The sequence below is a fragment of the Engystomops pustulosus genome, chromosome 2, assembly GCF_040894005.1.
Source record: "Engystomops pustulosus chromosome 2, aEngPut4.maternal, whole genome shotgun sequence".
NCBI lineage: Eukaryota > Metazoa > Chordata > Amphibia > Anura > Leptodactylidae > Engystomops > Engystomops pustulosus.
The window spans coordinates 178,703,659-178,719,607 of record NC_092412.1 but is presented as its reverse complement, the minus strand read 5'-3'; the positions used below and the strand labels follow the sequence as shown (position 1 = coordinate 178,719,607).

General features: G+C 42.3%; 1 protein-coding gene across 2 annotated transcripts in view; it reads right to left on the bottom strand.

The window, feature by feature from the left end:
• Positions 1-5,979, bottom strand: part of IKBKE (inhibitor of nuclear factor kappa B kinase subunit epsilon) — a 61,802-nt gene extending 55,823 nt beyond the window's left edge. For both annotated transcript variants that reach the window (XR_011853289.1, XM_072137428.1), the window contains exons 1-2: positions 5,838-5,979; positions 122-242 (exon numbers count right to left, since the gene is read on the bottom strand). Coding sequence is in view for 1 of the 2 variants with exons in the window: in XM_072137428.1 (XP_071993529.1) it covers positions 122-208 (87 nt within the window). In the remaining variant the exon portion in view is untranslated. The remainder of the gene's footprint in view (positions 1-121; positions 243-5,837) is intronic.
• Between the last annotated feature and the right edge of the window lie 9,970 nt (positions 5,980-15,949).

Sequence of the window (15,949 nt, the reverse complement as noted above, 5' to 3'; positions counted from 1 at the left end):
CCTTGCATAATTACTGAAATGTGATTCAAGGATTCCCTGACTGCTGCCGGAACTGCAGTGTAACAGTTCTACAGTTCAGCCGGCAGGCTGTATGACATTAGAGCCAGTCTTAGTTTCTTACCTTATTCCGTGCCTTGTATACACTGGCAGTTGCACCTTGACCTAATAAATCTTCCAACTCCCACAGGTAATTTGGGGTACTTGGCATTTTTCAAAATGAGGTCAATTTACCAAATGGAAATCTGTTAAAGAGATTTTGATAACGATGTTAGCAAATATTCAACTGCATTCAATATGCAGATACAGTGACTTACTTATTCTCTACAAATTGTGCCTTTAAACATCTCTCTCCTTTCAACATTTGGTTTCCATGATCCTATGTGACTTCATGTCACTGTACCAGCTTTGATAAATTTGTACCACAATCGATATTGCAAATATGATTGTGGTAATTGATTTCTGAAACAATTGTGAACTACACTGCTCAAAAACATAAGGGAACGCTTAAACAACACATTGTAACCACAGTCCAATCACATCTTGGACATCATTTCTAATTCCATCTGCCAACTCACTTTATACAGACTTTAGAGGAGTTGACTGATGCTTTAACCCCTTAAAGGGAACCTGTCACCAGGAGACCCATTTTTAGCACTCCCCCAGACCCCACAGAGCATAGTACATACACTGCCAAAGTGTTTTGTATAAAAAAAATCGGTTTTACAGAAAAAAAGATATGTTATATTGTACCTTTCATTAGCATCTGCTGTGTGACTAGGCAGTTGCCCAATAGGAGGGGCTGGAAAGGAGCAGTCCCCCCCACCCTTGGGAAACATGTGACCTTTTCAAATATATGAATAACTCCCCACACTCGGGATTGGCTGTAGAGGAGCAGGGGGCGTCGCTAAGCCAAGTGATGGGTGTTTTCATATATTTGAAAAGGTCACATGGAGTAGCTGTTCCCCAAGGGTGGGGGGGAACTGCTCCTTTCCAGCCCCTCCCATTTGGCAACTGCTTAGTCACACAGCAGATGCTAATGAAAGGTACAATATAACATATCTTTTTTTCTGTAAAACCAATTTTTAATACAAACACACTTTGGCAGTGTATGTACTATGCTCTGTGGGGACTGCGGGAGTGCTAAAAATGGGTCTCCTGGTGACAGGTTCCCTTTAACGACCTGGCTTTCTTTTGTTTTTTCATTTCCATTTTGCACTCCCCACCTTCAAAAATCTATAACTTTTTTATTTTTACACGTAAAGAGCTCTGTGATGGCTTGTTTTCTGCGTAACAAATTGCACTCGATAGTGACGGTATTGAATATTCCATGCCGTGTACTGGGAAGTGGGAAAAAAATCCAAATGCAGTGAAAATGGTGAAATAACGCATTTGCGAGTTGTTCTTGTGGGCTTGGATTTGACAGGTTTCACTGTGCTCCCCAAATGACAGGTCTACTTTATTCTTTGGGTCGGTATGATTACGGGGATGCCAAATTTGTATAGGTTTTATAATGTTTTCATACATTTGCAAAAATGAAAACCTCCTGTACAAAAAACTTTTTGCGACTCTTGAGGATCATTTTTAAGACTGTACGACCCTTTAATCACTTTTTATTGATTTTTTGACATTTTTCAAAATGGCAAAAAAAAGTGCCATTTTTTACTTTGGGCGCTATTTTCCATTATGGGTTAAACGCAGTGAAAATCCGTTATTACCGTATATACTCGAGTATAAGCCGACCCGAGTATAAGCCGAGACCCCTAATTTTACCACCAAAAACTGGGAAAAACTACTGACTCGAGTATAAGCCGAGGTCAAACCCCCCCCAGTAGTATACAGCCTGCCAGCCCCCAGTAGTATACAGCCTGCCAGCCCCCAGAAGAATACAGCAGCCCCTAGTAGTATACAGCAGCCCCCCTGTAGTATACAGCAGCCCCATGTAGTATACAGCAAGCCCCTAGTAGTATACAGCAAGCCGCTAGTAGTATACAGCAGCCCCTAGTATACAGCAGCCCCCATGTAGTATACAGCAGCCCTTAGTAGTATACAGCAAGCCCCTAGAAGTATACAGCAGCCCCCCTGTAGTATACAGCAGCCCCCTAGTAGTATACAACAAGCCCCTAGTAGTATACAGCCAGCCCCTAGTAGTATACAGCCAGCCCCTACTAGTATACAGCAGCCCCTAGTAGTATACAGCAGCCCCTAGTAGTATACAGCCTGCCCCTAGTAGTATACAGACTGCCCCCACGGCCCTTAAAAAAATAAACTTATATACTCACCCTCCGATGTTAGCGCGGCTTCCCGATGTCGGCACGACTTACCGATGTCCCCGATGTCAGCGCGTCCCGTCTTCTTTCTTGTCCGCGGCTCCTCTTCACTCTTCCGGCGCCCATGTTTTCTTCTAGCAGGCGCATACTATGACGCGGCCGCTGCTGACGTCATAGTATGCGCAGCCATGAAGAAAACATGGCCGCGTCGATGATAGAAGAAAGAAGAGAGAAGAGGAGCCGCGGAGAAGAAAGAAGACGGGACGCGCTGACATCGGGGACATCGGTGAGCCGCGCTGACATCGGAGGGTGAGTATTTAAGTTTATTTTTTTAAGTGGGTAATTTTTTTGGGGTAATAGACTCGTGTATAAGCCGAGGGGACGTTTTTCAGCACATTTTTTGTGCTGAAAAACTCGTCTTATGCACGAGTATATACGGTATATTTTGATAGATCGGACATTTTCGATTGCAGCAATACCTAATGTGTTTATGCTTTTTACTGTTTATTTATATTTATATCAGTTCTAGGGAAAGGGGGGCGATTTAAATTTTTAGTTTTTTTATTATAATTTTTCTCTTTTTGAAGTTTTTTTATTATAATATATTTTAAAAAAATTTTATTATTATTTTTTTCTTTTCCAAGCCTCCGGCGGCTATCGGAGGGAAAACACCCGCGATCGGTGCTAGCAATATGCAGAAAAGACTTAGCGGCTATAGAGAGGGCACAGCCCGTGAGCCCTCTCTATGCGGTGGGACCAGACGCACACCGTACTATTACGGCACGCGTCAGTAAGGGGTTAATCCGGGTCTAAGAGGAGATCACTAAGGATGACATCCGCCTCCTCATCAGTTGGATGCTCTGGCGTTGTAGAGTGGTTATACAGGCACGTGGATGCCACACATTGCTTTCTCTTTTCTTGAGGCATTACCACTCAAGTTGGATGAGCTATTTTCGTTTGCAATCGTGTTATTGCAAATGCAGACCTCCAAGGGATTTTAATTTACGTTGATCATCTTTATGTTTTATTGTTCTCTACTGTGTACTGATTTATTTGCAACTGGAATATTTTATTCATTGAAATCTAGGATGTGGTATTTTGGTGTTGCTTTATAGATTATCGAGTAAAACTTGTAATTTCCTGATAAGCTAAGGCAGTCCATATTACATTGCATCTGCTGGGTCAAAGCCTGGCACCCCAAGAGCCCTTTCACACGGGCGTTGTGGGGGCACATATCCAGCTGCAAATTTGCACCCAGATATATGTATCCAAAGATGCCTATAGCTGCCATACTGTGCAGGGAAAAATAGCCTGCTGTATTTTTCCCGGTGTTTACGGCCGGGCACCATGCTTTTATTTATTTTTTTATTCTAAAACCATAATGTTTAGATACATAAATTAAGTAAATAAAATATTTGTCTTCAGCTCAAATACTAATACAGACGGGAAGAGCTTTGATTACATAAACTTTGCCATTTTAGGCTGCCTTACAAGGTGTATGGAGACTTTTAGCCATTGGCTCTCCACTGGGGGATTCTAGGAAATATTAAGGGAGTTGCCTTACAAGGTTGCCAAAATAGGCAATGTTTTACTTATCCTATCCTGGAAAACATATATGCATATTTCAAAGAATCCCCCTACTGGAGCGTTAATGGCAGTAAGTCTCCACATGTCTAGGGTCGAGCTCTAATTTCCTGCCCCTAGTCAAAAGCATCACTCTTAGCGTAACAATTTCCCTTTACAGGCAGTCCCTGGGTGATATACACAATAGGTTCTGTAAGTTTGATCTTAAGTTGAATTTGTATGTAAGTCGGAACTGTATACTTTATAATTGTAACTCCAGACAAAACTTTTCTGTCCTCTGTGACAATTGGATTTTAAAAATGTTGGATTGTCATAAGAACCAGGATTAACAATAAAGCTTAATTACAGACACCTGTGATAACTGTTATAGCTGTTTATTGTAGCCTAAGGTTAAAGTACAGTAACTTACCAATTACCAGGGGTCAGTTTGTAACTAGGGGTTGTCTGTAAATCGGGTCTTCCTAAGTAGGGGACCGCCTGTACTCTACTGAAGAGACATTGAAACAGCGATGTCAACAATTGGTAATCTGTTCATTATGGAATAAATGTACTGGTTTGGATTTAATCCCACATTATATGATCAGGCTTTTTAAAAGACATGCTTTACGCCAAGGGGGCTGTCTTAAAAGGTAGCCAAAAGAAGCAATGTTTTCCTTATTTCATCCTGGAAAACATGTTTGCAGATCTACCATTCTAAGGCCCCTTTCATACTGCCTGCACAGGGATGTATATTCGGCTGTATTTGTGGCCGTATATATGTAAACGGCTATGGCGTCCACATGTGTGGCACCGTACCATGCGAGGGAAAAAGATAGAGACTGCTCTATCTTTTGCTGTGTTTACGCCTGAGCGCCATGCATTGCTGTGGAGAAGGGAGGGTTGAGCAGCGCTCACTCCTCCCTCCTCTCCTGCGCACTGTTCTGTGCTTGCCCGGGCTACTGCCTAAGGCTACATTCACACACATGTATGGGGGACGTATATACGGCTGATATACGTCCCCCATACACTTCTATGGGCTCACGGCCCTGTACAGGAGCGGTATGGTGCAGCACACGGTGCGGACGTGTCCTATCTTTTCCCGTGATACGGCGCCGTGCGCTGTATAGTCCTATGGAGAGGGGTGGGGGTGAGCAGTGCTCATCCCCTGCTCCTCTCCGCAGTGCCGATGTATGCCCGCCGTACTATGGTACATTGATGTACATTAATCAAACATGTTCAGCAAATCTGTACGCACAGACATGGGTGTAGACACAGATGATCATAAACATACTTTGCCAAATGGCAGCACTATAAATACTCACAAACATTGTCAGTTTTAGCAGAATTGTGTTTGTCCTATACCAAATAGATAGGATTGTGTGGACAAAGACCGGGTATAGTTATTCTGTTATATAAAACCACATAATCCAGACTTGCTTATAAGGTGTTTTCAAGCAAAAGGGAATAAAGCAATGCCCATTTCAGTATTCTTCAACCCTGCTCAAGCCGAAGTGGAACACTATAGATACAAATATATATTTTACAATTTACTACTTTAATATATATTATTTTACCCTATCCTGTTATGCACTGCAGACATCTATAAATTCCTTTAAAGTAATAGGTCACATCAATGCTCATCCAAAAATAACATGACCCAATAGAAAGAGATCAAAAACCCCCCTTAAATCTTTGAAATGTAGTTTGAATGTAATTTAACACCATATTTCAGAATATTTTTCTCTTCGGTGTGAAAACTATATGTAACGCATGTAACATAAATACCTAAGCTGTTTGTGATATGGTGTAATAGTAGGATTGGGGTTAGCTGCAATCACTCGTGACTTTCGGTTAGGCTTTAAAAATGAAGTAATACAAACACACATCATTTTAATAACGCTTCTACAATTCATCTACACATATAAAGGTGCCCATGATGCACATATATCACATACAGAAAGTTGAAAAGAACAGACCCTAAAGAGAATTACAAAGTACTCTACTCACCTTACTTGTTGTTTATGGAAAAGCAGGGACATATATACTGTATGTATGAAGAATACTTCTGCACTAATACTATCTGTTTCCTGGGTCCCTGACTTAAGTCACATCCACACGCTTACACACTGACTTCCTTGTTTCTATTTTCTTTCATCAGCATGGACATTCCTCTTAAAGAGGCGTGCGTTTAGATATTTACATACATTGTACAATGTTTTGTTAGAATGGTGACAAGTGAATAATTTACCAAATTCAGACTTAGATGCTGAAAAGACATGCTGAATTGGAGTAATGCTGAATTGGAGTAAGAAATAACATAGACTCTGAGGAAACTCATAATGCATGTGTGAACAGAGACTACTATTTCTACAGTAATTTCTCATGGACAGTAAACCCTGGTTCATTTACAAATTGTGGTCATCATTGTCATCATATGTATTTGGTTGGACACAACCTTTAAGGAAGATATAAGGAAACAGAAGTTGTACCCATAATTTCTTCATATATATAACCCAGTCACCCATGAGAAAGCCACATCTGTGGCGAATTATGTAGGAAAGGGGTCTTTGTAACGTGTCAATAAGCAGCAAAGGAGCACACACAGCACCAATGATATCTCTATGTTTAGGGTGTAGAGTAGATGTGAGTACAGAGGAGACATAGAGACAGACACTTAAGCTGCATTGTTACAATAGTATAATCCATACAATCCTCTGGTTATCTACCCACATGTGATATGGAAAATAGGAGTTGTGTAGAATAGCTTGAGAGCTGTGTTTTTAAATACATTGAATTGTATATAGTTACACAGTGTCCCATTTTAAATACTTTAATGAGAGTTATAAGAGTGACTAATCAGCAGTGAAAATTGCTGAAAAAGCACAGCCATTAGAAGTTGTACCTAAGCCCTGGGTTTTCTTACAGAAGCAGGACAACCAACTTTGCAATCTGAGGCTACATTCACACAAACGTAGCAGAACGTGTGCTCTCTCGGCCAACGACGAGCTGGAGAGGAGGAGATATCGCCACACAGCTGTAGACACAGGGAATGATAGAGCATGTTCTAGCTTTTGGTCATGTATGGTACAGTGGCACATGTGCCACCAGCCGCCAGGTCGCCATAGGCATCTGGGGACGTAAATTTGAGGCCTGATATATACGTCCTCACAACAGCACGTGCGAATGCAGCCTAAGAAACAAGACACAGGAGGAACTAGACTGACAGGAAAACTAGAAGACGGAATACAAAGATGAAAAAGGAGCAAACCAGGTTTACTGATACACAGCAAACTCCTGGGGTGCACATAAAAAAGTTGGAAAAAATACACCATAACTCCAATGCGCCAAAAAGGGCAAAAAATAGAAAAAAAACTGCATCAAAATAACATCATCCCTGCATAGTATTTTACAGCTGAGAAGAATTATACATCAGCAGATCATATCAACAACTATAGGAAAATGCATACATACAACTTTTTCAATTGCCTTTAAAAAATAATTAATCTACAATAATATTCTGGGCTGTCTTCTCTCAAGGCACATGAACCCAGCTCCATTTTTTATGGATAGCTTGAGATAATCTTGGTCTTTGTGTACCGGTAGTTGAATATATGTTATGTGGGTTATATGTTGTACACATTTATGACCCTATCTTGATGTCAAGGGCTTACTAGTGGGAATACGCCTTAAACGTGGCGACATAAAAAGATGGCCTAGGGAAGTCAGCTTGACAATGTGATTTTGTGGACTTTCAGATAATCATGTGATAAAATCCGTCAGATACAGAATAAAACTAGGCAATAAACCAGGCTGATCGTGAATTCAGTCAACAGACTTGTAACCTCTCAGACAACCAGTGTTTTTTGACATATGCCTATAAGTGTTAGGTTTTATTTGTGGTAATATGAGAGACAAGTGAAAAATGCTAAATATCCAGTAAATTTGGTGAGAGGTATGTATCTGGTTTGTAGAAGCCGAAATTCCCATCGGTTAATAAATGACAAGGAAGAGTTAAGTCTTTGTTGCAATACTTCCTCCTATTGCACAGAAAAGAACAGGAAGGTAGTAACATTAAATCTACTATTGCTTTAAACCCGCAGAACCTGTGAATAGCATTGTGGGGAATTTCCCATTGTAACATACCCTCCCTGCAGCTGTCATGTGACTACAACTGCTAAAACAGACGCTGCAATAGAAAAGCAGCAAAGAAACTGTAAAGCTCTATAAAAGAAGGTGATCTGTTGATATGTTGTAACATATATTGTAAAAGAAACACCAATACAAGAAATAGGGGGCACGGACACAATGTACTCCCATCATATCAAAGTGATTGTTTCCAAAATCATATAAAATCACATAAAAAAGAGGAAAGAAAAAACTAAATGTAGAATGCACAAAACAACACTTTATTAGATCAATTAAAACAAATCCTTTTAAAAAGACAACATACACAGAATAGGGCCTCCTAAATTAATCACAGTAACCTATATAGAGGTATGGAAGGTCTAGTCCTCAGAACCAGTCCAGGCATTTGCTTACAGACAAGTATTGCACATTACCCAGAGGAATAACAGAGGACAATGGACACATACACAGGTATATACAGACCATCTCATTTTCAGGGAGGTAGTTTTTCCACCTAAATAAGTTGTTGAATAACATTTCCCATATGTCTGCTTTTTCATTTTCATAATCTTTGAAATGTCTGGAAAAATTATTTTGATGTCACGCAGCTTACAAATTGAACATCGGTTTTCCATATTTTCAAGGAGATTGTAGAATTGACTTTTTTGGGGGTAATTGTTGATTTTAATAAAATTTGAAATATATAATATTAGAACCCCCCTATATATCAACCCATTATCAAATCTGCACCCGTCAAACTATCAAAACAACTTTTCAGAAAAGCTATTGTTAACCCCTTGAGATCTTCATAGTAATTAAAATGGAGATAAAACGCTGAATGGTCTAATTTTGTCGGTTTTACCGCAGCTGAGGTGTGTATTAAAGGGTTTTGCAGCAGCTGAGGTGTGTGTTATGAGGTTCTTCAGCAGCTGAGGTGTGTGTTATGAGGCTCTGCAGCAGCTGAGGTGTGTATTAAAGGGTTCTGCAGCAGCTGAGGTGTGTATTATGAGGTTCCGCAGCAGCTGAGTTCCGTTGACCTTTTTCAACCTGAAAGCTGTGTTAGTTTCTCTATGAGATAGTAAAAGAAGGTAGAAATTAGGCAGCTGCTGTCATCGGCCATTCTAAGCTAAATGTGCCTGCTCTCGTCAGATCGCAGCAGCAATGCAGCTTAAAGGGGTATTCCAGGAATCAGCATAATTCATATACAAGTGGGCACTCAAAATATAAGCCAATGTGTAATTAGTTGTTATTTAAAATTTTGCTCCCCTTAGCAGAAAATGCTGGTGACATAGACTGTAATGAAGAATTAAAATGCTACCGGCCCTTTAATCGGTCCGTTAATTTCCTCCGCGCGGTCCGTCGCAGAAAAGAAGATGGCCGCTGGTCACATGTCCACATCACATGTCCTGTACCTGCCTGGGCAGGGTCATGTGATCATCACTATGTTTGGCTGTAGTCGGTTGGTTGCAGTGCAGCCAGTATGGCCAGTGTTGTGGTGACGGCAGTTACACATCATTACTATGGTAACAGAGCAAGAAAACCTGTTACATCATCACTGTTAGCAGAGCATAAGTGAAAGGAGGAGTTACTGAGAACTAAAGGATCATGGAACTTGTAGTTTCCAGTGGCGGCCATCTTAGTGATAACTCCACCTACTTTAGAGAGGCCATAAATTTTGTAAATCATAAAATCATATTATTTTAGCTCCGTTTTGTGACTAATGACATTGAGTATTGTTGTATTCATTTATTTATATCATGAAGGGTTTTTGTGTCAGACGTTCATATTCCCGGAATACCCCTTTAAGGTTCCGCAGCAGCTGAAGTGTGTAATATGAGGTTCCGCAGTAGCTGAGGTGTGTATTATGAGGCTCTGCCGCAGCTGAGGTGTGTTATGAGGCTCTGCAGCAGCTGAGCTGTGTGTTATGAGGTTCTGCAGCAGCTGAGGTGTGTATTATGAGGTTCTGCAGCAGCTGAGGTGTGTATTATGATGTTCTGCAGCAGCTGAAGTGGGTAATATGAGGTTCTGCAGCAGCTGAGGTGTGTGTTATGAGGTTCTGCAGCAGCTGAGGTGTGTGCTATGAGGTTCTGCAGCAGCTGAGGTGGGTATTTTGAGGTTCCACAGCAGTTGAGGTGTATTATAGGGTTCCGCGGCAGCTGAGGTGTGTATTAAAGGGTTTTGCAGCAGCTGAGGTGTGTATTATGAGGTTCTGCCACAGCTGAGGTGTGTGTTATGAGGTTCTGCAGCAGCTAGAATGGGTGTTATGAGGTTCTGCAGCAGCTAAGGTGTGTGTTATGAGGTTCCACACCAGCTGAGGTATGTATTATGAGGTTCTGCAGCAGCTGAGGTGTGTATTTTGAGGTTCTGCAGCAGTTTCAGTTTTATTATTTGGCAGAGGGGAGGGGCACAAATTTTTAGGTTAGCCCTGTTGGTTAAATGACCTCAAAACTGCCCGGACCGTGAGACGGCTGTTTGGGATGATGAATTGGCGAATATTTCAGGGAACAGGAGATTGTTTTAGTATTTGAGTTTACTGCAAAGGGGCCCACTGAGGCTCTGTCGCCCAGGGGCCTACTGAAACCTGGAGCCGTCCCTGGTTACATTTATGCATGATAGCCTTCAGTGCAACCAATTTTATGATGTATGATGTGTGGTCAGTAGATGGCAACATAGAGCTAATATTGAAACCCAATATTTCATCAAAAACTATACACACAGTCAGAGGTCACATTAAAGGAAACCTACCTCTTCAGATGGGTGAGCTGGGGCCAGCGCTTATTTTCGTTATGTTAGTAAACCGATGTAAAGCGTTTAAATGCTTTATTCATCTTTATATACAGTGCTGCACCACACCATGGTCCGCGCTGGGCGCACCATGCGTGCCACCACTTCCTATTCAGGTGCACGAAGTGCAGCTTATACCCACCATCGGAAGTGGTAGGTTTCCTTTAAAGTCTCATTATGCGCCATAGATGGATGATTAGGCGCCATTACCCCCCAAAATAATTGTGATGTGTAAAAGTACGATTGCCAATTATATTTTCAGCATATAGCTAGCCCCAGCATGTTCGCACTCAGTATATAGCTAACCCGTGCATGTGCCCATTCAGTATATAGGCAGCCACAGTATGTGTCCCCCTGTATATATAGATAGGCCCAGCACATGTTTCCTCAGTATATAGATAGCCCCAGCACATGTCCACTCAGTATATAGACAGCCACAGCACATGACTACTCAGTATATAAATAGCCCCTGCACGTGAACACTCAGTATATAGCCAGATGGAACATGTGCCCACTCAGTATGTAGATAGCACCTGCATGTGCCCACTCTGAATATAACTAGCACAAGCAAGTGTCCCCTCAGTATATAGATAGACCCTGCAATTGCCCACTCAGTATGTAGATAGCCCCTGTAAGTGCCCACTCAGTATGTAGATAACCCAAGCATGTGACCCCTCAGTATATAGATACCCTCTGTATGTGCTCACTCAGTATATATATGTTTCTAGCACGTGCCCCCCCAGTCCTTAGACAGCCCCCCTGTCCACAGTCAGCCCCCCTCCAGTCCACCAAAAGACCCCCTCCAGTCCATAGCCAGACCCCTCAGTAGTCCACAGACACCCCCAGTCCACAGCCAGCCACCCTGTAGTCCATAGCCAGACTCCCCCAGCCCACAGTCAGCCCCCGCCCCCCAGCTCACAGTCAGCCCCCGCCCACCCCCTGAGTCCACAGACAGCACCCTCCCCTCCCAGTCCACAGACAACTCCTGCCCCCCTCCCCTGGATTTGGATTGTCGTTCTACAATCACTTGAACAAAATATATCCAAGATTACCCGGATGATGTTGTAATCTACAACAACAGCACCCAATACGACTAATGTTGAGTGACGTGTACTATCCATAACCAACAAGACGGTGGAACTCCTGGACCTTATCTTGGCTAATACACCTGACAGCAGTGGCGTAACTAGGAGAAGCAGGGCCCCATAGCAGATTTTTGCATTGGGCCCCCCTTAAAAATATTCATACATACACACACGTTTATACAATCACTAACATTTACACACTTAACATTCTACATTCTACATAACATTCTACACTCACTTTTATACACTCGTCCACACAAACATACGTATACACTCATATGCACACATTTATATACTCATATATACATTTATACACTAATACATACAGTATATACAAACTCCCTGTACATACATACAGTATATATGCATCAAAGTTGCATGCATACTGTTTATATACACACATACTGTGTATATATACACACACAAAATGCATATACATACAGCATATAATCACACATTCAGTATATGCAGCATATACACACAGCATATACACACACACCATATACACACACACAGCATATACACACACAGCATACACACACACAGCATACACACACACAGCATATACACACAGCATACACACACACAGCATATACACACACACACACACACAGCATATACACACACACACACAGCATATACACACACACACAGCATATACACACACACACACACACACACACACACACAGCATATACACATACACACACACACACACACACACACACACAGCATATACACACACACACACACACACACACACAGCATATACACACACACACACAGCATTAACGCAGCATACACACACACACACATATACACACCCACCCACCATATACTGTGTATATATACAGTATATACACACACAAAATGCATATACATACAGCATATAATCACACATTCAGTATATGCAGCATATACACACAAACAACATATACACACACACCATATACACACACACCATATACACACACACACACCATATACACACACACACACACCCAGCATACACACACACACGCACACAGCGTACACACACAGCATATACACACACATACACATATATAGCATACAATCATTAACTATACACACATATTTAGGGACTTACATTTCTTGCAGACCGGCTGATGTGTAGTGGGGTGGGTCGGTTAGGCATCCTGCCAGCCTAGGAAGTGTGCCGGTCGGGCAGCCACGGCAGCAACATGGCGGCCGAGGAAGCAGTGTGGAGGAAGGGCGGCCGCGGGACCAGGGTGCCAGGATGGGCGGCCGCGGGAGCAGCATTGAGGGCGGTGAGCCGCGAGAGCAGCATTGAGTGCCGGCGGACAGCCCCCGGACCAGTGTGCCGGCCGAGCAGCCGTGAGAGAATCATGCTAGCCGGGCAGCAGTGTGCCGGCCGCGTGGCCTTAGGACCAGGCTACCGACCGCGCAGCCATGAGTACATTATGCAGGGCAGGCAACCACAGGAGCAGTGTGGAGGGCGGATGGGCAGCTGCGGGAGCAGTGTGTCGGGCGCGGAACCAGGGTACCATCGTGGCGGCCAGGCAGCCGCGGAAGCAGTGTGGAGGACCGGTGGGCAGCTCCCGGACCAGTGTGCCGGCTGGGCAGCCGCGAGAGCATCGTGCCGGCCAGGCAGCCGCGGGAGCATTGGGGAGGACTGGGCACCCGCGGAAACAGCGTTGCGAACGGTCAGGCCGTACCGGCCGGCAGCCGTGGGAGCAGCGTAGTGGGTGGCCGCAGTAGCAGCGGGGCGGGCCGGATGGGTCAGAAACTCCGGGGCAGGCGGGATAAAGAGGGGGCGGGCCATGGGATTGATCTTTAAATTAATGCGCCGTATAGCAGGGCCCGGGCGGCGTTCAGACCCGGTACGGAAATGCAGCGCAGTTGCAGACATTGTGATTGTGCCACTGCCCGGGCCCCTGAAGCTCACGGGCCCCGTAGCAACCGCTACGGCTGCTACGGCCGTAGTTATGCCACTGCCTGACAGGGTATCAATTACAGGTTGAGGGTCAACTAAATAACAGTGACCACATCATTCACTTTGAATTATTCTTCAATAAGACTTTCAGAAGAGAGGCAACAGCAAATCTGAACTTCAGAAGGGCAAATTTTCAACTGCTAAGGGAGGACCTGAACAGCATAAACTGGGACATTGTTTTCAAAAAATTGAAACCAGCAAAAATAAATGGGATGTTTTAAAATATATTCTAAAAAATCCCTGTGAAACACATATACCATATGGGAATGAGCACAATATAAACAGGAAAAAAACATTGTGGTTAACTTGTACTGTAAGGCGGACTATGAATGAGAAAGATAAGGTGTTTAAGTTACTAAAATGCAAAGGTAGCAATGGGGCATTAGGATTATAAAGAGAAAAATTAAGATGGAAGGTAAAGATAATCCCACATTATTATACAAATATATGAATTGTAAAAAAAATAAGAATCGAGTGTGGGCCCACTGAGGAATAACTTGGGGGTCATGGTGAAGAGGGATGAGGAAGGGTCCAAGCTATTGAATGAATGGGTTTATGAGGGACATTGCTGTCAGACTAATCTGATCCGCTTCTACGAGGAGGTAAGTTGTAGACTGGACCTGGGGGAGGCAGTGAATGTTGTGTATCTGGACTTTTCCTAAGGCGTTTGATACAGTGCCGCATAAAACGTTGTTATATAAAATGAGACTACTGGGACTAGGGAAAAATCTGTGTATTTCATACTATCATAGTATATAAGGCCGGAGAAAGACGCAAGTCCAACCTTTAAGAATTAAATAAATGTTTTATCCCCATAACCCGTGATATTTTTTCTCTCCAGAAAGTCATCCAGGCCTCTCTTGAACATGTACATAGAGTCCGCCATAACAACCTCCTGCGGCAGAGAGTTCCACAATCTCGCTGCTCTTACAGTAAAGAACCTTTGTCTATAGTGATAGACATTTGTTGTGTAAGCAAATGGCCAAGTGATAGAAAACAGAGGTCATTGTTAACGGCACATTGTCAAATTGGGTGAATGTTGCCAGTGGGGTGCCACAGAGGTTGGTATTGGGGACATTTGTTTTAATATTTTTATTAATGACCTTAATAGGTCATTAATGTAGATAAAGGTTATACACTAGGTTAACATCATGCAAAATTGTTAAGGATCACAAACAAATAGGGATATAAAAATAATATGACCAAGTGAGTAAATTTATATATAGCACAACATACCACATCAACAAGAATTTACACACCCAAAAATGCAAAAACAAAAACCATGCAATTTTTGGTTGCAATCTGCAAATGTGTTTTAAAATATTTAAAATTTAATATTTAATATTTAAGTGAAAAAAAAAAGTCACCAAGAGTCTATGGATTCTTTGTATAGGCACACCATGATTAAGCTCTTTTGAGTGAAACGCATAGGTTTTTCTGCCCTGATGATGCCATGTATTATTATGCACCTTGCCGTGCTATATGTTTTTATTGGACATGAATAAAATGACGCTATTGGATATCTCCTGAAGCGCTGGTTTTTCTATATTTGCACAAAGTAAAAAAACTACTATTCTGTCAAATTTGATAATTTTTTTTCTGAAAACACAGCCTACCATGTATATAAAAATAACTTTTTCATTAATGCCTGCAACCAACTTCAATTAACTTTGCTGCAAACAAAGAATAAAGAGGAAGTGTCATTTGAATGAAAAGTAAGTACAGAGCCCACAAGAAAATGGCGCAAATGTGGTTTTTCACCAATTTCACCACATTCAGATTTTTTTTCCCACTTCACAGTACACGGCAACTGTTATTTGTTATGCAGAAAACAAACCCACATACAGCTCATGCGTGGAAAAATAAAAAAAATTATGGATTTTTGAAGGTGGGGAGCCAAAAATGTAAATAGAAAAATTAAAAAGTCGTCTAGGGGTTAAACTACAACAGATTTATCATGCAGACAGGTGCTACTGCTGGGAGACATGATGAGACTCTGGGTGAGGTCACACGTTGCATTGTTATTAGTTATGGGGTGGTTTTAGGTGCTATTACTTATTTTAACAAGTGAAAGACATGAAATCAACAGGTGAATGACATTTGTGGAACAGTTTTCTCCTTCAAAATCAAATCCACCCGTTCATTTCATG